Source organism: Trichoplusia ni, chromosome 11 (genome assembly GCF_003590095.1).
Source record: "Trichoplusia ni isolate ovarian cell line Hi5 chromosome 11, tn1, whole genome shotgun sequence".
NCBI classification, from domain to species: Eukaryota; Metazoa; Arthropoda; class Insecta; order Lepidoptera; family Noctuidae; genus Trichoplusia; species Trichoplusia ni.
Genome location: NC_039488.1, coordinates 2,990,535 through 3,016,702, shown reverse-complemented (window position 1 = coordinate 3,016,702; position 26,168 = coordinate 2,990,535). Strand labels below are relative to the sequence as shown.

Genomic DNA, 26,168 nt, shown 5'->3' with positions numbered 1-26,168 from the left:
TTTATGGTAATGCATGTTTGTTGATGGCATTTATTATAGTTTTCCGCAAGGGAGAAAATTGCTAAATCAGTTACATCATGCTTCTTTTGCTTTTAAGCGTCTTTTTTGTAGTTGAAGGTCACTCGGAATAAAGGAATTTGTTTTCGCTCCAATTATTACTTTTATTGTTTTTGAGATTACCTCAATTGTTTCCATATTCACGATTATGTTTGTACTTATCATTTTACTTGGACTATTTTAAATACTACTTAGTTATTTTGTAAAAGGAGAGCAGTTTTGAAAACATATAATTTTGATGATTTAAACAATTATTTGTCGTCTTAAGCTTTGTTCTTAGAGTTTCGCACCCAGGATAAAACGGAATCCTATCACTGTAGCTTCACTGTCTGTCCTGTCACGCTATTCCTCATGAACCGTGATAACTAGACAGTTGAAATTTGCACAAATGATATATTTATATCTATTGCTGCTTTGAAACAACAAATAATAAAAATAAAATTCGACGTTTATCTTTTGGAACGGCAATAAATTTGATGTACTCGTATGCCTTTGTTTCATTGCAAAATTGTTTTCTTTTCCTATTTATTTACGGAACCCTCAGTATTGCATGGATCAATATTTTAATAATAATAAGCTATTTTTTTCTGCTTTGTAAGATAGAGTAAAGCGGCTCTACATTTAGAGTAAAGCGGCTCTACATTTCCTTTAAGCTTATTTTTAATTAGTCTTGGTAGTATAACCGTTTTATTTACGACACGATATTTTTTTCTAGGAATACTAACTATGTAATTACATAATATTAATTGTCCAGCAAATATATTTACATAAATAAGTAGATACCCAGATCGCAAACTATTTCAGATATGATGCTATTTTTTATCGTGTTACTTTTATATCTCTAAGAATTTTGCCTTCTTAGGACCAAGAAAAGATGTTTTGTAAAGTAAGATAATTAAAGAAATATTATGAGGTACAGTTGTGGAATCGTGACCGCGTTTATTACGACCTAAAGCAGCGGGTCTTTTCCACAACTGATTGTAGTTCCTCACCGCCCCAATTCTGCTATTTATTGGATACAATTTGACAATATTCGTATTCTCCTAAACCTTTTTCTAACACAATAAATAGTAGAATTTGGGCCCAAATCATTTTCACATAGCTTTTTCAACAGAAGCCAAGCGATTTTTTAGAATGCATTCAAGTCTGCAACAAGAACTCAACTTTGTATTTTTACATATCAAACTGCGACAATAATTAAGTTATGTTTCACATTTGTTTATTCAAAATAACGTGTCAAGTTGTATTTATTTTGTATGTTATTTTATGTGGGGCATAACATGCAATGTAACAGTGGGCTTTTAAAATCAACACTTGAGTAATTCCACTCAATCGTTGTTCTTCGGTAATTGTTAAAGCAGTATATTTGATACTTCATACAAACATTGGTGTTGGTAAAGTCATATAGTAAGACAATTTCTAAAAGTACTTAAGTTTAAAGTAGCGAGTAATAATCCGAAGGCGCTTAAATCATCAAGTTTAATATTCTCTGTCGTAAGACGCTACTGAAGGTAAAGTAATAAAACAGTTAATAATTATTACAAAACTACGTGGATTTTGGTGTAGTTAACTATGTACTTTGATTGATTCGTGATTGAACTTGTCAATTAGAGACGTGAATTTGGGTAGGAGGCAAATAAAAACCACAGCATGGTAAGAAAAGGCATCTAGGTCTTATTTAGGCACTCGCAATATTTAGTAATAATTGAAGATGAGAATATAAATTTGACGGATGATACTCCGTGTAGTATCCTTTTTAAACTGTCCTCAATAACAAAAACAAAATATGTTCATCTTTAAATTTAGATTTAACACTACAGCAGAGTGAAAGATATTGTTGTCCACCGAGATTTCTTAGTTTCTTCAATCAATCAATCAATACAGCCTAACGGGGTCCACTGCTAAGCCTCCCTCAGTCTTAAAGTTATCTTCTTAAACACGTGTAAATACGGCATCTGTTGTGTCAACTTGTATCAGTATCCTCTTGTCATTGTAACAGAGATCGCCATTGTTTAACAGTAGCTAATTGCTCTCGTTATTATTTTTGAAGATAATAAGCAACGAAAGCTTTACTATTATTTATTGATAAAAGTGTTATTATAACATGTGTAATCTGAATAGAATGTTACGAATAACAATTTCATTGTCTCATGCAGATTAGTTTACGCAAGAGCGCGTGACCGGCGGGCGGCGCGGGCGCAGTCTGCCGTCTTTACCGCGATGAAGAAAGGACGTATTCTGACCACCTGACCAGATCAATGCAATAAAAATGTTGGTAATGCTACAAATATTTCGTTGTAATGTCTGCTCTGCTAAAGATCTCATTTACAAAGAATTACTTAACATCATTATTAAACAGACGCGTCAGAACGAAATAACAAACACATTATCAGATTGAGATGGGAAATTTTAACGCAAAAAACCCAGCGTATTGTGGTAGGCAAACTGGTTTTAAATAGATGCGACTGAATATCACGGATATGAGCACGACCATCTAGTAATAATTGACCATAAACATAATCTTAGTAGACAGAATAACAACTTCGATAATAAAATTTGTTTAAGTTAGTCACATTAGCGAGTAGATTAAAAGCTTTATCGAATACATTATTTTAAACATTTCTTAGAGAGCATAAAGCATAAATCTGGTTTTAAATAAGAACTGGTATACATTGCAATATTAAATTCCAATACAAGTGAAGGTGGGCGGATTAGAAGATGATCAAATTGTTTGGCAATAAGTTTTGCAACGATTGTTGCGAGTCCGCTCGTGAGCTTACCGAGATTATTGTACAGTGCAGGTTTTTTTGGTCAGCTGACTTAGTTACGTCAATAATATTTAGGTATCTGGTTTGACACAAGACATGTATTTTTGCAATGCAGACGTTGTAACGACGTAGAGATCGTAAATTTCAACGACTGTGATTGTAATAGCTGATAATAATATACTAAGGTTCGTTTTATCCGTTCATTTTTATAAGCCTTCCTGATAAGGGCGAATAGGTATAAATTATACTTTATCTATTTAAAATCAATAGACAATTGACCTGTACACGAGAGGAATCGATCAATCACAGCAATTAACTTTCCATCAAAGTGCGATGCTATCGGTAAATAGAATATTTAATAACTGCTATTTACTTTACTACTTAAAATTGACTTTCAAATATAGATCTGATTTATGGAAAGGATCTACGTTTTAAATGCCATTAGTTTCCAAAGCTTGGGCTAAGAACCAGGAAATAACGACTTCATATAAATCTTTGAAACAAGTTGACTAACGTTTTCAAATTAACGTCAAAAATATTGGATTTTGTCTTGTATGATGAATGAAGCTTCTCAAAATTCCTATGAATATGAATACCGTCGTCGTTTGCGCAGGAAAGCACCACCACCGAACAAACTTGATATTGTGAAGGCCAGTGTCAAAACAGTCAGCAAAGAGTATTGTGAGGAATCATCTATCTGTGGATTGAAGCATCTGGTCGATGAAGGCACGTCGTTCATAGAAAGGTACAGAAATACGTTTCGTGCAACAACCTATAATACATTTGTACTAGGGCTCGGTGGGATGACCGCAGAGAAAGTGGTGTGGGCATCCAGTTTACTAAAGTCCGACTAGCCAAGCGAACTTGGTCAGAAATCATATAAGGTCTAAAATAAGTAAGAGAAAGTTTTTGCCCTGCAAGGCGAGCTTTGCAAGTAGGATATTTTGCCGTACCTAGTTCTGTTAGATATGATGTGCGCGACATCGCGAATAAGTAAACAAAATATGGTTGTGTGTTGTATTTTTATTTATCGAAACGACTTTTTCAAAAGTGTTTCCGTTTTAATCCCTAATTTTTATTCCACAAACCGATACAATCATCTTCGAATTGCTATTGATTTTCCATTCCTCCACGATGTCAGCATTACCATGGTCCATGACTGACATTGGGTACCTCGTTAAACGTCGATTGCCGAAATATATTTACTTATGGTACTGGTTACTGATTAACTTATCATGAACTTGTTCCTAGCCCTCGTTACGTACGCTTGCCGCAATTTGCTGCTATGTTTAAAGTGGAAAGGCTCGTTACATCACACAAGACAACTCGTATCTTAGTGTTGCTACTTACATGTCAATTATGTTTCAAATCACTCGTCTTTGGACTCTGGACATACATATTTTTTTGGCCAAATTAAAGCGTGACGTAACTATACTCGTATACGTAGTCAACATTAGTATCGGACCTTGGACCACTGTCCCGATTTCAATTAAGGTAAAGGTATTTAAAATACCTGCACGACTAAGTTTGAGTGCTTTTATTACTTTTTCCTCTATTAGGCACAGGCCTTCGAAGGCTGCTCCCACAATTCATAATTTAAAATTTCTGGAATATTGCTTTACTATATTTTCCTTTTCATGTTTTAAAATGTCAAAGGCTAATTGGATGTTAACCTATTTTTCCAATTTAACAGGCTGCTCTGGGTAGTCATACTAATCGTTGGGCTAATCTGCTCCGTATCGTTAGTATGGATCACCTTCGACAAATACTACAGCGCACCGCTGGTCACGACGCAGACTCCCGAAGGTGTTCCTGTCAGCCAGATAATTTTCCCAGCCGTGGGCATCTGCACCAATAACAGAATCAGCAAACGAGCTGTCACGGAACTTGCCAAGACATTGTAAGAGAAAGTGTATTTTTTTTGTCCTAAAGGAATAATGCTACGAATTGAAGTAAGTTTTGTAGTTGAGGAAGAGTGGCAGGGTATTACATGGGGTAAAGTGGTGATTCTCTCCCACAATTGCAATGATATTACTTTAAGGGATGGTGGACCTCTGGTCATATTCTTGTTAGGTAGATACGCTCCAAATCAAAAAGTATTATTTATTGCTTGCACGTTTTCCCATTGCTGTCTAGATGCGGTCATTCAATACTATTCTCCTGGATTAAACTAATGACGTCATTAATTACCTAAACTAGTTTCTATGCGGCCTGCATCCGTAGAAATCCACAAATCTTATCATCATATTAAAATACTCCAAGTTTCAAGTCAAAGAAGGAACATCTCCATCCGATTGCATACAAATAGAACTCATTGGTAGTGATTAATGATGCCTGAATATTTATCACTGAATATTTATCGGATGATACCAATGTGTTAAATCGCTGTCTCAAGCCTAATAAAGACTAATGATAAGATGTCGATCAATTCATTAACTGTCTACTAATCACAATTTTAAATAGATTAGATCAGATCAGCCACGTTTTATGTCTCCCACAATATCTTAGCACAGTTATGATTATGGCCATTTGAAGCTTTGAAAACGAGCGGTCTTAATGCTATTAAGTCTTTTAGAGCCATTTATAGAATATAAATTGGATAAGAATTTCTTCGAACGGGAAAAATAAAACTTTTGATAAAAGTACCTACACAACGCAAACGGTTTGAATGGGATAAGTCTGTGCTCAAAGAAGATCTTAAAACTAATTTAAAAGAAAACATTTCTATTATATAGGTAACCAGGTAGAATTGAATATAACTGATATTCCTCTTTATACTTTCTTAAATGAATTTTCAAATTGTGATAAAGTCATCATACGGTCATTTACGGTCTGTGCGCCAAGAGGACACTAGGATGCTAAGTAGTTTGAGAACCTTGGAATGAAAGGAAAAAAGACAGGAGATTTTGGATTAAACTAATGAGGTTTCATAATTTTCATTTTCTCTCCGCTTTGGTGGATACCGTTTGTTTTTTTTTGGCCATGTGAGGAATGGTCCTGAACAATGTTTAAAATTCTGCTACATTTCAGGCTTAAGCAAGAGCGCAACAAGTTTTACAACGAAAGTGACATGATGTCATTCCTCGTCGGTCTGGGTCAGTTGTATGTCCTAGGCTCAACGAAATACTCTGTATCTCCGGTCAAACTACATTATATATTGGGGCAATATGACGTCCATGAACTCATGAGGAAGGTAAGTATTATTTGAAATTGGTCGACATTCAGACTCAAAGCTATTTTTCTCCATAGAAATTGAAAATTTTCTTCAGGAAATCATACCAAAAAGAAAATTTAGAGTCTCTGTCCAAATTTTGATCAGTTAATCATAGGTGTGAGAACAGTTAATATTTTTCAAGAATAAATAAGAATCATGAGCTGTTTACCCGTTTTTCTGCCACTAAGCTGCGTCTCATGACCGGTTTTTTACAGACAGTTCAGCATGTGTTTAGACAAGGTATTTCGATTATGATCTTGGTATTTTCGTTACTCGTTGTTTGTTCATTAAATGAACGCATTATTTGTAAAGTGTATGATGAAACATTTAAGCAGTTTAAGCAATACCATTACTTTTTATTGTTGTAAAAAGTATTGTGAAATGTTTAACAGGTTCGGGTACATAGCTACAGTATGCTATAACTAATTCTATCTTTTGTACATACCTGGCGTTACAACAGGTCAAACCTTACATCAATTTAAAATAAGTAGGTTTTATGGAGGCAAGACGCCACTATATAACACTTAATAATATTGATCCCTTACCGTATTACTATCACGGTTCATGCCTACAGCTGAAAGACGGACAGACGGCTAGGCGGACAAAAAATGTTGTGCGGTACTTTGGTCGAAAACATTTCTTTCGTACTTTTTTATGTAACTCTCAAAAATGTCTCACAGACAATTGACATTTGTCTTAGGATTAAAACTGATCTAGTTTCAGAAATGAATGTATAACAAATTTAAGTCACGAGAATCATCGAGACGAAATGTCATTTCCGCAATACCTAGACTGAGACGTGTCGACGTAACTTTTACCCGATCTTTTAGTAACAACAATATAAAAAAAAGTTCACTAAACTAAAGGTCTCAAGCCAGTACTCATCTCACTGGCTAATTGATGGAATGAGTTTATTTATGCAACACATTACTGACAGAGTTAAATAGCCCTTCGACAACACCGACACCTTCGCTAGATATTGACCAAATGAGTGGCATACTACTAACAAGATAATAAATAAACAAGACAGAAAAAGAGAGATGCTTTATCTCATATAGCGTCATCTCGCTTCCACAACAACAGACTTATTTTAAGAGTTGATAGTAGTACCGTAGAATATGTTTGTTCTTTATACATTTGCTTAGTAAATTAACTTCTATTTGTTGATAGTTAACACCTCGGTGTGAAGACCTACTGGTGCGGTGTGCTTGGAATACGGAGCCGAGGGATTGCCTTGATCTGTTTGACTTTAGGCTGACTATGAACGGATATTGCTGCACTTTCAATTACCTGCGGATTCACGACTCTATATTTGAATCGTTAGTATGTTAATTTATGCAATTATTATTAAGAACAATTATGGATTAAAATGACGGAAAACTCTGATGTATATGTATGGTAAAAAATACCCCAAAATAATTAGCTCAAGAATATTCTTATTCTCTAATTTTCATGTTGCTCAAGTCGTTACTGCTTACTTTCCTACTCAACATCGGCCTAGCCTTTTCCCAACTATGTTGGTGTCGGCTACCAGTCCAACCGGTTTCAGCTAAGTACCAGTGTTTGCTTACTTTCTTACTAGCCATTTATAAAATAGCTTTTCATGCTTATTTTCAGTATTACCACCTCAACGACAAGAAACATTGACATGTACAGATACGGGAACAAATCCTCATTTGATTTTGACCAAGGACTAAAAGTTCTACTGCGGCTCAATGAGAGCGACGACTTCTTTTACAATGTGCCTTTACAAGGTGCTCAGGTTTGTAAAAAGGCTACCATTAGACCAGGACAGAGAATACACACACGAAGAGAGAACCTATATTTTTTGCAATCTATATTTATTAGCACATTTGGCAAGTAATATTTCCTACAAGGGCACGATAGGATCTTTCATACAAACTGTTTATTATTAATTCAGTAATTAAGAGCATAATTTTTCGACAGTTACAATTCTCCGACGCCTACGACTTTCCTGATTCGCCAAGTGGAAGCTTCGCTATGCAGATTATTAGTCCAAGCGTACAAGTAAGAAAACATAATGACTGCTCTTTTTGCGCTAGTACTTCTGTTTAATAAAGTTTTAAGCTATCCCCCTAACTCCGGGCGTATCATTAATTCCTCTTTTGGAAAAACTTGCATGATACGTTATAAAATGACAAAAAGTATGTGAACTCCAAATTACCGCTAATATTTATAGCACATTTTGCATTTTTTTGTGAAAGTGACTTGGTTGTTTGTGAAACCCCTGCGATACAAGGACTAAAATTCTTAGTTCAGGAGACGTGTTACGACACATATTATTATGATAAAATATATAAAACAAGTACCCACCAAAAATACACAGTACATCGTATCGTTAAATATTAAGTTGCCAACTCAATGAATCGTAAAAATATATTTCCAGTGCGATGAAGCTTTCCACATGAGTTGGCAACGTTACGTTAAATATTCTTTAAAAGCTATTCATGTGTTAACAGATGACGGTGATGGTCACAGCAAGTTTCACTGAAGCTTCCAGAGACATTCAACACGTACCGATTAAGTTGAGGAAGTGTAGGTTCTATGACGAGTCCACTTATCTCCCTTTTTATACGTACAGCGATTGTATGTTAAAGTGTCGAATGCAATTTCTACTGGAAAACTGTAATTGTACGCCGTTCAATATGCCCAAAATGAGAGGTGCTCGGACGTGTAACATGAAGGACGTACCTTGCCTTAGAACTTATTATCGTAAGTATGAAGTGTTTTAGTTTGAAGTTGTAATTATGAACTTCTGAACGATCTCAAATGTTCCTCCTCTATCTTTTAATATTCAGCTTATCAGCAATCTATTAAAATATTATTTATCACGGTTAAATTTTTCAAATTATCTGGCTTCACCGACCTGTTCCGAAAAAGGTTGACTAATATATTTGGTAAGTCTGAAAATAAGTCGTAAGCTTTTATGCCACTGTGATGATACGATAAAATAATGTTTACCAGGAATATACCGGGAAAAGAATATTTACTAAAGTGAGTTGTATATTTCACTGCACTTATAATATGTTTTTTTAGCTCAATCGATAGCTGTCCGTCCGAACGAAGATCACGTGCCAGTTGAGCTGGAGCTGGATGCTGTTAATGGCGGCATCGACTGTCCGATGTGCAACCCCACTTGCTCCAAGACCGCCTACAGTTACGACTTCAACAATGTCCTCATTTATCCAGAGTATCTGAACTCAGTGGCAGACAATGATAGGGATGATTGGTTGTAAGTTACTCGTACCTATCTTAAAAATATATTTTCATCTTTCTTTATCTAAATGTATCTCTTGAATTTTTTGTCTATGTCTATCTCTAAAATTCATCGGTTTAAAATTAGTTCTCGATTTGAGGGAAAGTAAAGCATCATTTTGAAACATTTGACAAAGTGAGACACAGTGATTGAGTATCAAGTTTATTTTCTGTACTCCAAATTTATATAAAGTTACAAAATATTAAAAAAAGCATAATTTATAATTTAAGTTATAGATTGCAAGAAAAAATATTATGATAAAAGCAAACTTTTAAAATTTATCGTCGTACCTCAAAAGTTCTAAAAGCGCAGCTAGTTATAAGAGCTTCGTTGCGGAATGAAGCCTTCTCGATTTTGGACTTGGGGCTTCCAACTTTCTGCAGCCACGTCTTCATGTCTTCCACGGCTCCCTGAGGCCCCTGCATCTGTCCTATCACCGTGCCTTGAGCAGTGTTCATCACCCATCCTTTGATACCCAGTTCGTTGGCTTTTCTTTGAGTGTGTTTTCTAAAGAAAACGCCTTGGACTTTCCCAAAAACTTCAAAATCGGCGGTTGTTAAGCCGGATTTCTTATTAGGGACTGCCATAGTTCTTGATACTAATGGACGAAGGATTTTTATTAAAAAATCGCAAAAATCGTAAGAATATGACGAGTCATTCACATTTTGACACTTCGTTGTTTGTTTAGTCTCGTCGTTTAGGAAACGATAAAGGCGTCGTGAGTGCCTGTTCATCGCAAAGGTTGTCATGGAACCAACAAGTAGGCAATTTACAAATAAATTGTATTGACTAAATAAGCCCCTTATAGCATTTATTGAATAATCCCCCAGTATCGCCAAAGAAAACCAAAGATTTTCGTAGAAAGTATATAAATACGAATGAAAAATAACTACCAACGATCTAAAACTTGAACAAAATGAATCTTCAGAAAACCGAACACCTACATAATTTATACAGACCATCTGCAAATGAAACAACTTCAGAGAACAAGTAGGGGAATACACAGAATATAGGTAGCACTTTGTTTCACGAAGCACGTTGGAATACATTTGTTCTGAACAAGAACAATACGCTTTGGTTGCAGACGAGGTGCAAATTATACCGGAACCTCCATAGTCCATGTAAAGTACGCGAGAAACGTGGCCGACTGTTACGGGCAGAATGTTATTATGAAGTGGTTCGATTTGATCAGTAAGTATTGGTTGTGACGCAAACCCTTGAGCACAAATGTGGACTTTTACTTTATATTAGTATTATGGTGTAATAGAGAATGGGACTCAGACGTTGTAATTACTTGATAACTGTTCTCAGAGCTTCTTGCAATTATTATTAATAGTGGTCTACTTGTTTCCGCGATTGTTGTAACAGGTTTAGTTTGTAGAAATTTTTACCCTTAATAGCGAAGATCTGAACTAAATTCAGTTATTCATTTTAAAGTAAAATATTTTTAAATCTTCTCTCCAATTCATCTGAAATTGTAAATATAGCGGAATTGCGGCCCTGTTTTGCTAGAGTATAAGTAATACAATGAAGGATATTAATTTATTTTTTCTCCTATAGGTAACATCGGTTCCACATGCGGCTTCATCACTGGATTTAGTTTCGTGTCCGTTTTGGAATTCATTTACTTCTTTACCGTCAAACTGTTACGAGAGATGCGAATGAGAGGTCTAAAGAAGAATAAAACAGTTAGGATCAACATCGAGCCGCAAAGACCAGCATATTTCGAACCTATTAGTCGATACCGGCCTATATACTGGAATGAACTGACAGGCAGTACTAGAATAGGACAACAGAGTTACGAGTTTTAAGACTATAAAACAAATAATTGCAACCGTTATAACAAAGATATAGATAAAGATAATCTATTTTGCAAATAAACTAATGAAAATGAGATAAAATAAAAGCTATTTTACGTAAAATGAAAAAATAATCAACAAAATAGATTCATAGTGTCCAAAGCACAAAAATAATACCAACAAATTGAGAACCTCAGAAAATGCTAGGACAAAAAATCTCGGCACTTACCTACTTAGATTTAATTTTTCTGTGGATTAGATTTATAGTAATTTGGTATTGTATTGTGAACAAGTGAGGTAGAGCTTTTGTCCTTTAGATTATTACACAAATAATTGTTATCAAAATAATGGTCATTCAGCCACCTGCGCTGTTCTCGTACTGATTAAAATCTGTTATAGACTTCACGCACCCGTCATTTAACATGTCCATTATTTATTTGTTCGTTTGATATTTGTTACGCACGATATCTCTTGTACAAAAATAAAGGATTCACGAATTTTATTGTGTTGTGTTTTTGGAAGCTTGAAAGTGACAGAGCACAGCAATGGGTGTGAATGCGTCCTGGAAAAGATATTTGTTGATTTGGTGGAATGGGATCAAGAGTTTGCCTGAAACAACTAATATACATGGTTTTAGATTTATTGCGGATAGAAAAAGACATTGGGTGGAAAGGTAATAGTAATAAGAGCAGTAAGTAAGTAAATAGTAAAAGTAATAGACTTTCACACAACGCTATCCAGTCTCAAACTAAGCAAAGCTTGTGTATTTCTGAAAACTGATAAACGTATTATATACTTATAAAATTCCTAATACATACATGTTATAAATTAATCACACTCAGACAAAAAAACAACGGTCGTGCTGTTCATACATTTTTCCTGGATGAGCATCGAACCCATCTGCTGTGTATAGCAGCCAGGGTCATTTTTAATCACTAGGCCAAAGGGCCCGGTTAAAAATAATTGGTTGAATTTTTTGTACAATGAGATAGTTACATTATTTATTTAAAACACATAAAGATGGCCATAAGATCCCATTCACATTCTTGATTTGTACTTATACATAGTATAATTTCCAGGATATTTTGGTTAATAGTAGTAATAGTATCGTGGTACGGCTCATCTTTACTGATTGCCGCCCAGTACGATGCCTTCCAGAACAACCCTATATCCTTCGTCGTGGAAACCACTTACAAAGATTGGGATACTGAATTTCCAACAGTGGTTGTTTGTGAGAGCGATAATCCAAGTCGTGTTGAAGAAATTTCTGACAGGTAACTGTTCTGTTTGCTTAAGCTTGTACATTATTTTACATGCTACGAAAAATTATTTGGAAGAAAAAGATCCTCTCCTTATTCTGTTTCAAATTGTAATGTGTGAAGAATTTTACTTAATCAATGATGAAGTACAACCTCTAATCTAAATTATTTACATAAAGAGGATTTAAAGTCGCAAGGGTCAAGTAAGTAACTATCTTGACCAAATAGAGATATCTAAATATAAAGGCTACTAAATTTAATGACCTGATACAACCGGCTGTTAACCTTTTCACGAGTCTTTCTCAAGAAATAGGAAGTATTTTATGGACATCGTCTATAGTTAAAACTGAACTTTTGTAGACCTTTCAAAGGGCTTCATGGCGCAATGCTCGATCAACATATCAATAGTTTTGAATAGATAAAACGTAATAAGTACTTAAATATTTCGTGCAGAATCTTAAAGCGGAAATCTGGGGTAAGTAAAAAACTCTTTTTGTTTTAGATTATGGGGAGAAGAACATGATTTTAATATGGAGGAAGTCTTAAAAGAGATAGCTTTTTTCAAAGGAATTACTTATTACACATCTGAGTTTTGTAACGTAGAGAGTCAAAAGTTGCCCGATTGTGTGCAAAACAACCTGACATATTATGCTAATTTAGTAAGTTATTTAACATTTAGATGCAAACATCTTAAACTAGATTTTTAGCATTTCATAAATAGTGAAATAATCTCGAAAGCGCAGTTGTGGGAAAAGAAGACTCGATTGGAAGTACGTATTTATAAAATAGAACACCAGTACCTACTGGGTTTCTTGAGTAATAGGCAGGGCAATAATTGGAATGGGCATTAATAGAAAGGACGTACAAAACAGTTTTATCTGTCGATGTTAACTGCTTACGAGGCCGCAAATTACCGCCAGATGATTGAATAATAGACATCTTTTCTAGAAATTCTTAATCCTCCTTTAGGTGAGGAGCACATGTGAGGAGACTTTAGCAAATTGTTCATGGAATGGGGTCCCATACGATTGCTGCAAGTATTTCAGACCTATGGATACTGAGCTTGGAACCTGCTATGCTATTAATACTCTTCAAAGCAGGTAAGGGGTATTGTCAATCGCTTACATTTCCATAACCCAAAATCTATTCATGGTTAGTTATGTCTGGTAAGATTTTTTATACGGACCGATATTTGTTTTTTTAACAGCATATAGAATATAATGTCATGATTGATATGCCTCATACAGCTCCATATGTATTCGATGAAATCGAAATTTATCATAATACAACGAAAGCCATGTAGGGCTACCACAGAAAGTACTTTCAAATATGATACAAAAGCTTTTTAACATCTGTCACTTGCCGTGCTTTTTGTTCTCCAGGGAAAAGAATCCTCCCAAATTAGATATGGTAAGCAACAGGACCACAGGACCCGGAGTCATTCGATTCGATGTAATGGTTTCTGCAAATGTTTATATCCTGAACGAAGAAGAAGTGCCCACGCTCACCACCATAGGATCCGACGTTCTGTCCGTGGGCCAAGAAATATTTCACAAGTGCGTAAATAAAGTGACATTAATAAATAACGAGTTCGTCAAATAAGATGACACTTAAGAAATTGAGTCCAAGGCATATTACATATAGGGCAGGATAATAATCCTTAAATGTGATTTGTAGGCGTTATATAACCATACGAAACGTGGAGAATGACGCAGGCGCTCGCTTGATATCTCCGGAGAAGAGGAAATGCAGGTACACGGACGAGAACTTCCTGCAGGTGTACCGACACTACTCGTACTCCGCTTGTACCGTGCAATGTAGGAAGGAAGCCCAACTGCGCCTTTGTAATTGTACTAATTACTTTATGCCGAATGTTCAAGAGCATCTTAAATGCAATGTCAGTGGCATTATGTGCTTGAACAGCCACATTCAAGAACTTTCGGTAAGTGCATCTAGGATAAAATGTGGATAGAATAAAAAAGTACTTTATTGCTTAACTAACTTTCCTCAGCCATCAGATCAGTAGAATACTTCCACAGATCTTGAAGGTACAGAGGAAAATGTTGTTTATTTTTATCAGAATATGTCTCAAATGGTTTATTCCCACTAAAACAGGTGCTCAAAGCTCGCTGGTCATCTCGCGCCGGTTTATCCTGTAACTGTCTACCGTCATGCACCGAGGCGGAGATATCAATCATCAAAGACTTCAAGTTCGTCACTTCGGATAGCTACGCGAGTGTTCAGATACAGCTGGCCGTGTTGCCCAGCGAAAGATACAGGAGAAATGTTGTACGCGGCGTTCTCGACTTAGTTGGTAATAATTTATTGATTTATAGAACTAATTGTATTCAGTTACTTCATAAAAAAAATTGCTTATTATGAATCTGTTCTATTTGGTTTATTTTCTGTAATATTTACGACTCTCTCCTGAAATCATCACAAATTTTGAAATGCTGAAGCATGTATTGCGCTCCTAACTACCTAACTTGCGTCTCACACAAAAAAAAAAACAGAATACTGGTATTAAATCAAATCAGAACTTAAAATTGATTTTGCCCTGCAGTATCGACTGGTGGAACAGGAGGATTATTCCTCGGTGCCAGTCTTCTCAGCTTCGTAGAACTCTTATACATATTACTGATCCGACCGTTTTGCGACATTTACATCCAAAGAGGTGAGGATCCCTGGTACAAGAAGTTTGGCACGCGCCGACTACAAGACAACAAGTTTATTCCGAATTGGGGCTGGAGCTATAAGAATAGTACAAAGGTCGAAGTTTTGGAAAAACCTAATAGCAAACCTGTAGATGACCGCTTACGGTATGTCCAATAAATAAAAGTCATGAATATTATAATATTCACATAATATATTTTTGCCTTCGGTTGTTATCTAAGCACGCGATGTTTAATTTCATGCTATTATGTATATTTAACATCTTGACTTATTCACAAATAAAAAGCTAATACTAATATTGTACTTTATTTTTCCAGTTAACCATCATTTTACAGTTAAACAATACCTGTCTGCGATTTCTTCAAATATTTCCATAACTTTTTGTTTGTAATCAAAGTTATTTTCCATCATCTTCTTTATGAATTGACCTTTATTTTTAGAGAGGATTTCATCAAACTGTGCGTTGTCCGTGAATGTATCTGTGATAAAGTCGTCGTTGAGCCAAAATTGTGGTACGAGACAGGCACATACAACGAGCCCCCACTGCCTTTGTTCTTCAGCTGAGATCATAAATTCTATTTTTGGTATAATATTACTTATTTCAAAGTTAAAGGCACTCAGTATTTTCTTGAGCTCCTCATAGTAAAAACTTAAAAACGTGTCCAAATTTTCTTCGCGATCTTTCGGATCTAAGTTACAACAGAGGAGTAGCATGACGTCACCAGCGGGAGGCTGGTACCTTATGGCTTGGAAATCAACCAACTGACAATCACTTGGTTCCAACCGTCCATCCTCGGCCTTGTTGTAGCGAAACATAATATTGTTGTTCCATAAATCACGGTGACAAATCACATTCCTGTATTTAGAAGAGCTATCACTTAAATTCATAGCATAAGACCAGACACCACACCAATTTGTCTCAACTAATTCCAGGTCAGTTTCGTTATACTTCGAGAACGCCTTAACTGCGTCTAACGCTCCTGTCATACATTGTGAAAACCAATCAGATGCCAAATGGTAACCTCCTTTGTCCAAATTTCGTTCATATTCATCATTTATCGTGTATTGATCATTTCTTTCCTTTTTTTTATTCTCCTCGAAAATAATGGAAGATGCATGAAACCTTGCTAACGTTTTTAACGCTTGGAGTGTGTGAGGTAAGTCGAATCTCTCGAATTTATTATGTAACTTATAGTTCGCAGCTTTTAAATCTTCAAATACCATTGCGTCTTTAAGAGCTGTTATTAACGTAGCTGCCCAAGGTTTCACACCTAAAACAAATAAATACGTTCACTTGATTAAATAAATATTCAGAAGAGCACAGTCAAATGTTATGTGCTAACTTATGCAGACGGAGAGATGGATTTCGTAAAGACCTTTCTTCAGAAGGACTTTTTGAAAGTAGTTATAAACTGAGCTGTGAAACTGAATATACTTTATGCGCATCTGTTAGGTGTTTATCTAGAATTTAAGGCTTAAATCCACTAAAAATCAGTTAAGAGAACATCCACAAATAAATCGATAGTCGTCGACCGTAACAAATTGCAAGTAAACGTTGTTGAATTCCGTAAGTGAACTACGACTAGCACAAAATGTATCACTTCATTGATATAAATCTACAATATAAAATATATGCCAATTGATTGACCACAAAACACTGTGCTAGACTGATTGATGAGAATTTCTATACAAAGTAATACCTAATAATAAGTCAAATAAATCTTCGAGTTAAGCTGACGGAAAGTGGAGACTATGATATGATTATATTTATTCCTATCTTATAAAATATCAAATATAACCAGTCCTTGCGCAACAGACTGCAGCAACTCGAAAAGGAATAGGAAGCCAATATAAGTACATGATTAGATCATAAATTATCGAGACTGTTGACTTACCCGGAACTTCAATTTTCTTCTTAATTACAGAGTAGAAAAAGGCTTCCTTATCAAACAGGTGCATTTCCCTCACCATACTGGCTTTTGCTGCATTACTCCTTGATATGGCCTTGACGAAGAATTGTAGGACTTTTCTATTAGACAAGTGAACCCTGACCCTCCAATAGTCTGCCAGAAATCCCAACATCTTATCACTGGCATTGTGAACAACATAATTATCTACCTTAATTTCTTCACTATTGTTATTATAACTCGCTAATATTATTTTCACATCTTCTTTTGTGATATAATTTACTTCACTGTTTAAATTTTGTTCAATAGAGGTCGACATATTTTTACAATTATTTTCACTACTTTCTCAAGTTGTGTCTGGCACAAAATGTGTCTGATATGAAAATCATATTGGTGGCAATGTCCCTACATAGCGTTTCATTTAACATAATTAAGCTGTTTGGTAAATATTGACATCGTTTGTATTATACTTTGGGTAAATATGAGATAGTTTAAACGACGTTGGTATTGCCAGTGGCATGTTTACTCATGAGAATTAAAACAAGGAACTTAGCCGGCGTTGGTTCCGTACCTATCTACTAACAAGGAAAACATTTAAATTTTCAGCTAATTGTATTTATTAAAAGCTCTTGTGATCTAGTAAACAGATTGTTTCGTCAGTTCGATTCTTCCTGGCAGGGTGGTAAACATCTCAGAACTTCATTTAATTTGGCAGAATTGTATTACAAATATTTACTTGGCATGAATAGGTTGCAATATATTTAGTAGGGCGTCAAATAAAATACAAGTCGTTTAATTACAAACAAATATGTTGGCAATACGAACAGTCTGTTGCTTATTTGTTATTTGATTAAATTATCAATGTTAAACAGTACGATAAGTAAAACGGTAGTAAATATACATAGGTTCATTATGATATAGGTACGGTCGATCAACAAAGTGTACAATAAGGTTGAAAATGATCCGCGCGTCATTGAACAAGAAAGTTGATTTTCCCATACAGAAACATACTGACAAAAACAACAGTCGACTTTATCGCTATTATCCTTACTCTTAAAATTGATTCGAAGCAGGTATGCCACTGTCTTGCCGACCGTACAGTAAATAAAAAATAGAACGTAAAAGTATTAGCTGTTAGAAGATATCATATGACTTGATACATGTACACATATCAATGAAGAAGGTATATTATTTACCATTATATTAACTCATTTGTGTCATTTGGGAAAACGTATCTTTCCACAATTTCATCCAACAACTCTGTCACTCGAGTTTGATAGTTAGCATCTTCTTTCGCATAATCAATGAACTCTTTGCTGCGGCTCACGACATTAATTCTTTCTGACAACTCGGGATCGTCGAAAATCTCTTCTCTTTTCTGTTTACTCATGGCCACTATAGGCGTTATGAGAGCAGCTTGAGTTAATGCAAACACTAGACTTTTTTCGTATGCTTCTGAAATAATGCATTTACTGAATATATGTTCGATATCTATACCTGCATTGTCCAGTTCTCTAGAAAGTACTGTATAGTATAATTCCAGGAATTCCTTCGTCCATGCCTCGCGATCACTTCTTGTGGTATTAAAATATATCAGTGAAGACAAATCAAGCATTGGGGATGAATACACAACAGTTTGATAGTCAACGAACAATGCGTGGCACGGGGAGTTTGACTCCTTTTTTAGGAATATGTTATTGGTCCACAAATCTCTATGAGCAACAACATTCCTGTACTCAGTACTCGGTTTCATAAGTTCCATTGCGGTATCAAATAATGCGGGTATGATCTTGCCTATGTATCGATTGAAATTTGGTTTTGATCTATGGGTAGAATATACTTTGAGGTATTCGATTGCGGCGTTTCTTCCTGTATCTCTCCAGGATAGACCTCTATTTGGTTCGTGGAGGTAATCGCTGTAGTCCTCCCAAATCCTGTACGGCCGGCCGAGTTCCTTACTTTTCTTTTCCTCGTAAATGTAAGATTGAGCGTGAAATCTTGCTAAAGTCTCCACTGTTGCTTTAACATCTTCATAATGCATAGTTTTTTGGTTATGAGGCATTTCATACCCAAGAAGAGCTACGTTTTCAAACACAAAGATGTCTTCTTTGATAAAGAGTAAATCGGGACGCCATTTTCGTGTGCCTAAAATTAGAAATGTGATTGTTGTACAAGGCTTTAGCTAATTGAAATTCAAGATACCTTTTTATTACTACAGAAATATATAAGCTTGCAATTTTTATAGTTTTAACGTAATGTACGAGTTGATATTCAATGTTTATGTAAACTCACCTTTATGATTTTCAAATTCTTTGAAAAGCGAACTTAACATGACATATTCCTTCTTGAAGAATTTCAGATCAGTGAGATATTTCGCCTTCCACTTATCATATCTCGGCATGCACTTAACAAAAAGGTTTAATTTCGACTTGGTCCCATTTGACTCAACTTCGATTATTAACTTCAAATGGTCACCTAGATACCCTAAGACTTTGTCAGGGAATTCTTCAGTGACGCAATCCAACACTTTTGTAAACCCGCATTGTTTTGCAATATAATTTATTTCCTTTCGTGTTAATAATTCCATACTTTACGCAGTGTGCACAGTAACTCCAACATTTGCAGAATTACGTCTAAGCCAACAATGCCTGTGCTTTATAGTGTAGGTATTATTTAAGATAACAAATTGGATGGAGTTACGCAAAATGGCACCATATTCGATAACTAGCGGATAATATGGAAAGATCTTTTACCTAACTTATAACGCTTACATATTTGGAAGAAGTTTTGAATGTTGCATCGAACTCGTGCTTTTTATGTATTTTATGAGTAAGAGCGTCTATCTAACTAATTCTTGGAAATAATTAAAGAATACTTGTGTATAATTTTTCAACCACTGGCAGCACTGGCAGTACTTGTACCTGCCATCTTTGGTTCATCGCAGCCAGTTCACTGACCAAGAGTTCAGTAAAAGCCGCAGTTCAGCATTTTTACACTAAGCGACATTTAGTTTTCACTGGATTATAAAACGATCATGTCTAAACATGCTTAGGTTAGACACATCAAGTCACGTAATTACTAAGAGTAATTGCTGAAGTAACATACATTTTAAACAATTTGCTTTACTGCTAATTATATTTGTAAAAAAAAGTTGCAAATAATACGCCTTAAGTAGGCGCTTGTTTTTGGTTGCATAACTACATCCCTTTTTCAAAAGATAAATTGTTAAAGTGAAAGAATATGTTATATTTACGGCAACTATTTATGTCAGGAAATAATAAACAAAAGTTAATTATTGTGTATAAAATTTATTTTACTTAAAGTAAAAGGTTACACGCCAAACAAAGTTCCCGTCGAATGCAAGTCTAGGAAGGGTTCGTGCATGATTTTGTTCAACTTTTTCTCTTTAACAGCTTCATAATTCGGGGTCCATAGTTCTGTGACCTTTGGTGCATAAGGGCCATTTAGCTTTACTTCACTGGAGTCATCGTCATCACTTGAATCGTCGTCAACTTCCATTGGTTTGGTTTCCTCGGTATCATCGGACTGTTCTTTTATTTCTACTCCGGATAAACGTTGTAGGAATGACGTGCATAGAAGGCTAACGGGTGGAACCATGTGGGGTGCAGCCAAGGAAAACTGAAACAAACGAAAAGCATTATATTGAAAACGTGTTAAGGAAGTTTGTGGTTTTGTAAACGACATTTTCTGAATTTGCAAGCTACACTTTATTACACTCAAAATAAAGTCGTAAATAGATAATCATAACGAAAAGAAATACAAAGGCATTAAAACTTACAATAGCCGACTTAATAAAATTATGTCACTTTTAAGGTAAATTTATGAAAAGAAAAAAAAAGAACAATGATTTTACTAGCGCAGACAGTATTGTAACTAATATTTATCAATAAGTGGCACATATAATCGCCACAAGAGATAGCCAACACATATTACGAGACATGATCCGTTTTCACTTTCAAATAAAAAAGCCATCTTACCTCAACAATAGTAGAACTGGCGAGGTTGTTGAGATCGATCGAAGTGGCCTCAGCCGTTCTCGGCGTCTGCACCTCAGACAGTTGTTGTTCAGCCAACAACGCGCCGAAGTTCGATGTCGGTAACTTACGCTGGGATATAACCTCTAAACGACCGTCTGATGATTGTTCTTTCTCTATGCAGTAGATCTCCTATAGAGACAAACAAGGTTTTATTCAGTGTTGGTTGTTAGTCCGTTCTTAATATAAGAAATATACACGTGGACAGAATTTTGTAAGTCCAGATGTTGTATTGCAGTATGTAGATGGTTTTACTAAAAAATATAAACGCACTTGATACTTGATAGCTTTCTGACTTATATTTCTATTTATTGAAAAGAGTAGGATAGGCAGAACTGCAAATATGTATATTAAAAGGCCAGAGGGCTTAAATAATGGTTAATCAAATTAAACACAAACACAAGTAAAATTAATGCTTACTAATATTATAAATGTGAAAGTGTATCTGTTGGTTACAGAGATAGAGTTGACCTTGAGAAAAAACATAGAATAGTTTTTATCCCGGACGTTTGAAGAGTTCTCTTGGAAACGCGATATAACCGACCTCGACGCGGGCGAAAAGCTAGTATTTTATACAAAAAAAAAATCAAGTATCAAGAAAGGAATATTGATAAGAATATTTGTTTAGTATTTCATCCAATATTCTAAATAAATACTTACGGAATTGTTCCTCATAAGATACAGTCTGATTTCATCATCGAAGCACGTTCCAAAAGTACATTGTTTGAATACACCAGAAGATGGATCTATTAATTCCTTCTTAGTCAATATAGGCTCGGAACTGTGAGGCGTGAATATGTATACTGTAAATAAAATAATATTGCAGACACGTTTATTTTTACAATCGACTTCATCTATATGTGGTATTCAGAAATGATCTCTATTAATTGCTAATACGTGTCATTTTCGAAAAACAGTAATATGGATGTGAATCAAATACATTTAATGAATACTTGCCATCATTAGTAGTCGTCGCTACAGCTAATTTATTCGAGAACCTGTGTGCCGTTAGACAGGTAGGTTTTATTTGTACCAACCATTTTACGGTTAAAGATAATAAACTCCAAACTGCTAGGCATTTTTCCGTTGTGCACACCAACTAAAAATAACGAAGATATTATTCAAATGATTTAGTACCTCAATTTAGAAATTCTATTGGTAATGCACGATTACACCGCCGGACGGCGTAAATTCGGTAAGGGCAGAGCATTTCTTTATGTCACTTACTAGAGCTAAAAAACGACTTTAATGCTATGTAAATAAAGTTTACAATCGTTTGACAAAATATTACAGCTCAAAAGCTTGCGCAGTTTCCGATGGTAATTTATATATCAAACAAGTATGAACCTTATGTTTAGAGTTTTAAAATCTGTTTTAATATCCGCAACAGTTCCTTTAGGGTTTGTATATAAAAAGTTCTGAATAAAAATGAATACTGTGCCAGAATGATAACTACTTACGTAATGAGCAGCATCTCTGTTCCCAAACTGGACATGAATGCCTTTAGGTCGCAACGCGGGATGAGATAACGTAGTCCGAAGGTTGCAAAGATGGACGTCCCATAGCGTCAACTTGCTTCCAAACCACGCAGCGATCAGGGAGCCGTCTTGCGATATCGCTACACCTCCCATATCAAAATTAGTGTCCTGTTTTACTGGAAGATTCAATTCCGCATCACGAACCAGAGTAGGATCCTTGTGTATGTTAAACAGCTTCTTTATGACGTCATTTCGTTCGTCAACGTGACGTAAGTAAGGCAAATCTTCGTCTCGGCCAGGCCTGTTCTTGATGGCATCTTTAAAGTCGTTATACACGCTGTTTGACACAAACTGTCCGATGCCAGATGAATAGTAGCAAGCTGTCAAGCAAGTCCAGGAGACCTTTTTGCGATTAGTTTGAGAAGTGTTCTCTTTTTTCCATATTCTGAATTTTTGATCTGAGCCGGCTGATACGCAAATTTCGCCTTTATAGTTAAGTGACAGAGAGACTACATTGCAGCCTCCGTGGGAGAGGTTGACACAGGTGTTAAGTTGGAATGGCTTCGCGCTTTTCTGCTGTGCGAGCCAGAACTTGAGCCTCTCCTCTGGGTATGTGATACCGTCATTTCTGTACTCTGACGTCACAAGCCACTCCCCGTTACCGCTGACAGCGGCGCAGCTCACTTCCGTTTCTAAAGGCAACAAGTTCCACCTTTCTGATGGTAAATTATTCATTTCTGTTATGTCTAACTGTAAAACGAAATGAAATTCTGTTAATTTTATGAGTTTATATACCATTTAGTTCAAAGACCGACAATCATGTAGTCACTGTAGGATATTAAGTGAAAAAAAGAGATGTTATAATAAGTTTTAACCCGGTTTTTCGGTGAGGCGGGCAGTCTTAACAATCTATCCTCAATTTACGTACTTATCAACTTACATTATACAAGACTTTGTCGGTAGTAGTGGAGTACAGCTGCAGATGGCCTGTGCGTCCGGCCGTGAGCAGCGCGGCCAGCGGCGTCACGTACAGCAGCGCGCCGCCCACCGCGCGGCCCGCCGGCGATACGCCGCCGCACTCCAGGATCGTCGACACTACCCGCACTTGAGCGTTGGCTATCACTATGGCTAGAATATGAGATTCATTAGTAGTCAGGTAAGAAATAAATTTAACAAATAATGTTTCCCTATGAGGCTGGCATAGTCGCCTCGAGTGAATGAAGCCTTGACAAATTTAGATTGCAAAAAAAAACGTGTGAATGTTATGAGTACAATCTGTTTGTTTCAAAAGGAAAACTTTGTGGTATCTGGTGACATTAGAAAATGTTTATAAAATTTTAAAGTATCCTTTAAATGTGCATTAAGTGTGACAAAATAACAGAGATGAATTTAATTGAGGAACTTCTAATGAGTCTTTTAATCATATTAATCTCTTTTTACCTAGTCACTACTGTCCCACTGCAGGGCAAAGGCTTCCCTTAGAATTTTCCACTCTGAATTGTCTATAGCGTTTTCCTTTTATTAAAATTAAATTAAAATGAATGAATAAAATAAGGTTAATGAGGAACAGAAAAAAGCGGAACAAACTTATTATAAAAAATAACTTACAATTATTTGTCAATGTTAAAGCAACATGATTATTGTTTGTTGTAATATATCTAATTATTCCTGGTAGACGGGGCATAAAAGCCTTTTCATTAGCTTTATTAGCCAAGCTTCCCAGAGTCCATTTGACCAAGACTTTCTCCATTCCACCAGTGTACAAATAATTGCCTGAAATCATGAAAGTTAAAATACAAAATCAAAAACACACAAAAAACAAACAATAATTTAAAAATCAGATTAATTGCTAGAGATTTTGAGTCATATTAATATAAAAAATATAGGCTTCTGAATATGGGTCTATTTTCTATCTTAGAAGTAAAAACCACTTACAATTATTTAATTGTGTGTAAAACTGTTTAGTTAATATTATTGATATTTTTTAAATTTGATTGCTGACTTTCTTTTTTTGTTCAATACTTTAAATGCTACATACCATGTGCAGAGAAGCATGATGCAAGTGGTGGCAAAAAATGCCAATGCAGTACTTCTCTAGCCACTTGTTTGTAGTCATACAAATTCCCTCTGATGACTGTTGTACGGCCCAAAGTGTCTGTAATAACCACAGTGTTCTGCACCCTCTGATGAGCTGCCACTGATATTATGCGGTATTCATTATGATTTATTATTCTGTAAGCAAAAATAAAGTAATGTTTACAGAATAAAAACTCGTTCAAAGTTATTTATATTTTTTAAGCACTTAAAAAACTAAACAAAACTGGTATAAATATAATTTCTTTATACATACACAAGAAATATATAATGAAAAAGTTAATAAAACAAATCAGGTTTTTATAAAGAAAGATACCAAGATTAAACATGAATAAATGAGTTTCAGGAGAATTAAAGATCTTTTCTGAAGATGGAAAAGTATCTAGATCAAAACTTACTGTGTCTTAATATGAGGCTGATGTAAATTCTGTATATACAAAAACTTGGTTCCATTAACTATTGCTGCATACTTATCACCGTTACACATCCCAATTGATACTCGGACCATATCATGGTACATAGGTCTGGTGTCCAAGTACTCATATATCAGTTCTCCAGTCCTCAGGGAGTGTGTACTTAAGACAATATGATTTAGATATGGAACATTCAGAGTGATGCAGCATTCGTTACTGTCTACTAGGTCAAATGTCATCACTTTTGCATTTTCTGGTATAAGTAATTTCTGTAAGACATAATTATTTATGAATTAATACAAATATAGATCTTAAATAACTATAATAAGATTGAATTTAATATCATCATTTAGAATATACGAAGACACGATAAATTATATTAGGAACACATTAATATTACCTATTTAAGAAGATCAACAGCACTGAAAGTTAAAATTTAATTTTTACTCACAATTTCTTTGAGGACTGCTCCATTTTCCCAGGTCCAAACTGTAACATTGCCTGTGTCTGAGCATCCATACAGGTTATAATCCTCATTTTCAGGGAACTGTAGGCCAATCAGCTCATTCACATCATTTTCAGTTTCAAGCGTCCGAACACATTCAGCTGTGTACACATTGTACACTCGAACTATATTCTCTACTATGATTGCTAGTGATCTAAAATAAAGAACAAAACATTAACTAACGTGCTGTAAAAGATATACTTTAAAATATAAATAGTGGTTATTTACTTACTCTCCATCGGGCGAAAAGACAGGTCGATGCTCAATAATACTTCTTCCTGCTTTTCTATGGAAGTCATATTCATCACGTTTAACACTATCACCGTTTACCATGACACCCATTTTGTGATAGGTATGTCTTTTTCTTATTTTCCGAATACTTTGTGCATTTCAATCAACACGACATTGTTATTCACACATATGAGCTAACCTTAAATTTTGTGTCTGCTTCAAATCAGCAATCGTATTTTTAAACCTATTCAGTGGAGAGAAACAGGTATATAACTTGCAAGTTAGTAGAAAGAGATAAAAATTTTAACATGTTCTCAAGTAAACATGATCCTTGTGGGGCTGGAACGCAAGCAATTATGTTCGGTTACATGTAAATAACATTTTTCTAAGATCTAATGCAAAAATTCAATTTAAATGCATTTTCGTTGAATAACACTC

General features: G+C 35.3%; 7 protein-coding genes across 8 annotated transcripts in view; 2 read left to right on the top strand and 5 right to left on the bottom strand.

The window, feature by feature from the left end:
• LOC113498564 overlaps positions 1–26,168 on the bottom strand; it is a 103,806-nt gene that overhangs the window by 6,208 nt on the left and 71,430 nt on the right. The gene's annotated exons all lie outside the window — the stretch shown is intronic.
• LOC113498557 (sodium channel protein Nach-like) lies at positions 1,199–12,255 on the top strand. Of its 2 annotated transcripts, XM_026878600.1 has the most exons (12): positions 1,199–1,568; positions 2,214–2,328; positions 3,439–3,570; positions 4,519–4,725; positions 5,856–6,018; positions 7,210–7,358; positions 7,657–7,801; positions 7,987–8,067; positions 8,520–8,772; positions 9,097–9,292; positions 10,401–10,507; positions 10,877–12,254. In XM_026878600.1, coding segments are annotated over exons 2-12 (1,686 nt in total). In that variant the 5' UTR covers positions 1,199–1,568; positions 2,214–2,326; the 3' UTR covers positions 11,128–12,254. The 2 variants fall into 2 exon arrangements, with proteins under 2 accessions (XP_026734401.1, XP_026734399.1); XM_026878598.1 differs by lacking the exons at positions 1,199–1,568; positions 2,214–2,328 and having other exon boundaries at positions 2,345–3,570; positions 10,877–12,255.
• LOC113498563 (acylphosphatase-1-like) lies at positions 9,466–10,020 on the bottom strand. Its single transcript, XM_026878614.1, has one exon. The coding sequence runs from the start codon at positions 9,901–9,903 to the stop codon at positions 9,595–9,597; it is 309 nt and encodes a 102-aa protein (XP_026734415.1). The 5' UTR covers positions 9,904–10,020; the 3' UTR covers positions 9,466–9,594.
• LOC113498780 (pickpocket protein 28-like) lies at positions 11,661–15,215 on the top strand. Its single transcript, XM_026878924.1, has 8 exons — positions 11,661–11,788; positions 12,174–12,389; positions 12,877–13,075; positions 13,344–13,474; positions 13,670–13,930; positions 14,052–14,316; positions 14,490–14,688; positions 14,938–15,215. The coding sequence occupies exons 1-8, from the start codon at positions 11,661–11,663 to the stop codon at positions 15,204–15,206; spliced, it is 1,668 nt and encodes a 555-aa protein (XP_026734725.1). The 3' UTR covers positions 15,207–15,215.
• Positions 15,221–17,891, bottom strand: LOC113498560. The gene is made up of 2 exons (XM_026878610.1): positions 16,943–17,891; positions 15,221–16,318 (listed from the first exon to the last, which is right to left on the bottom strand). Exons 1-2 carry the CDS (start codon positions 17,271–17,273, stop codon positions 15,372–15,374), a joined length of 1,278 nt encoding a protein of 425 aa, XP_026734411.1. The 5' UTR covers positions 17,274–17,891; the 3' UTR covers positions 15,221–15,371.
• Positions 17,902–19,732, bottom strand: LOC113498562. Its single transcript, XM_026878612.1, has 2 exons — positions 19,247–19,732; positions 17,902–19,099 (listed from the first exon to the last, which is right to left on the bottom strand). Exons 1-2 carry the CDS (start codon positions 19,539–19,541, stop codon positions 18,153–18,155), a joined length of 1,242 nt encoding a protein of 413 aa, XP_026734413.1. The 5' UTR covers positions 19,542–19,732; the 3' UTR covers positions 17,902–18,152.
• On the bottom strand, positions 20,243–25,959 carry LOC113498556 (WD repeat-containing protein 75). The gene is made up of 11 exons (XM_026878597.1): positions 25,732–25,959; positions 25,446–25,653; positions 24,980–25,263; positions 24,526–24,719; positions 24,096–24,260; positions 23,428–23,615; positions 22,470–23,237; positions 21,967–22,108; positions 21,670–21,812; positions 20,953–21,141; positions 20,243–20,593 (listed from the first exon to the last, which is right to left on the bottom strand). The coding sequence occupies exons 1-11, from the start codon at positions 25,839–25,841 to the stop codon at positions 20,285–20,287; spliced, it is 2,700 nt and encodes an 899-aa protein (XP_026734398.1). The 5' UTR covers positions 25,842–25,959; the 3' UTR covers positions 20,243–20,284.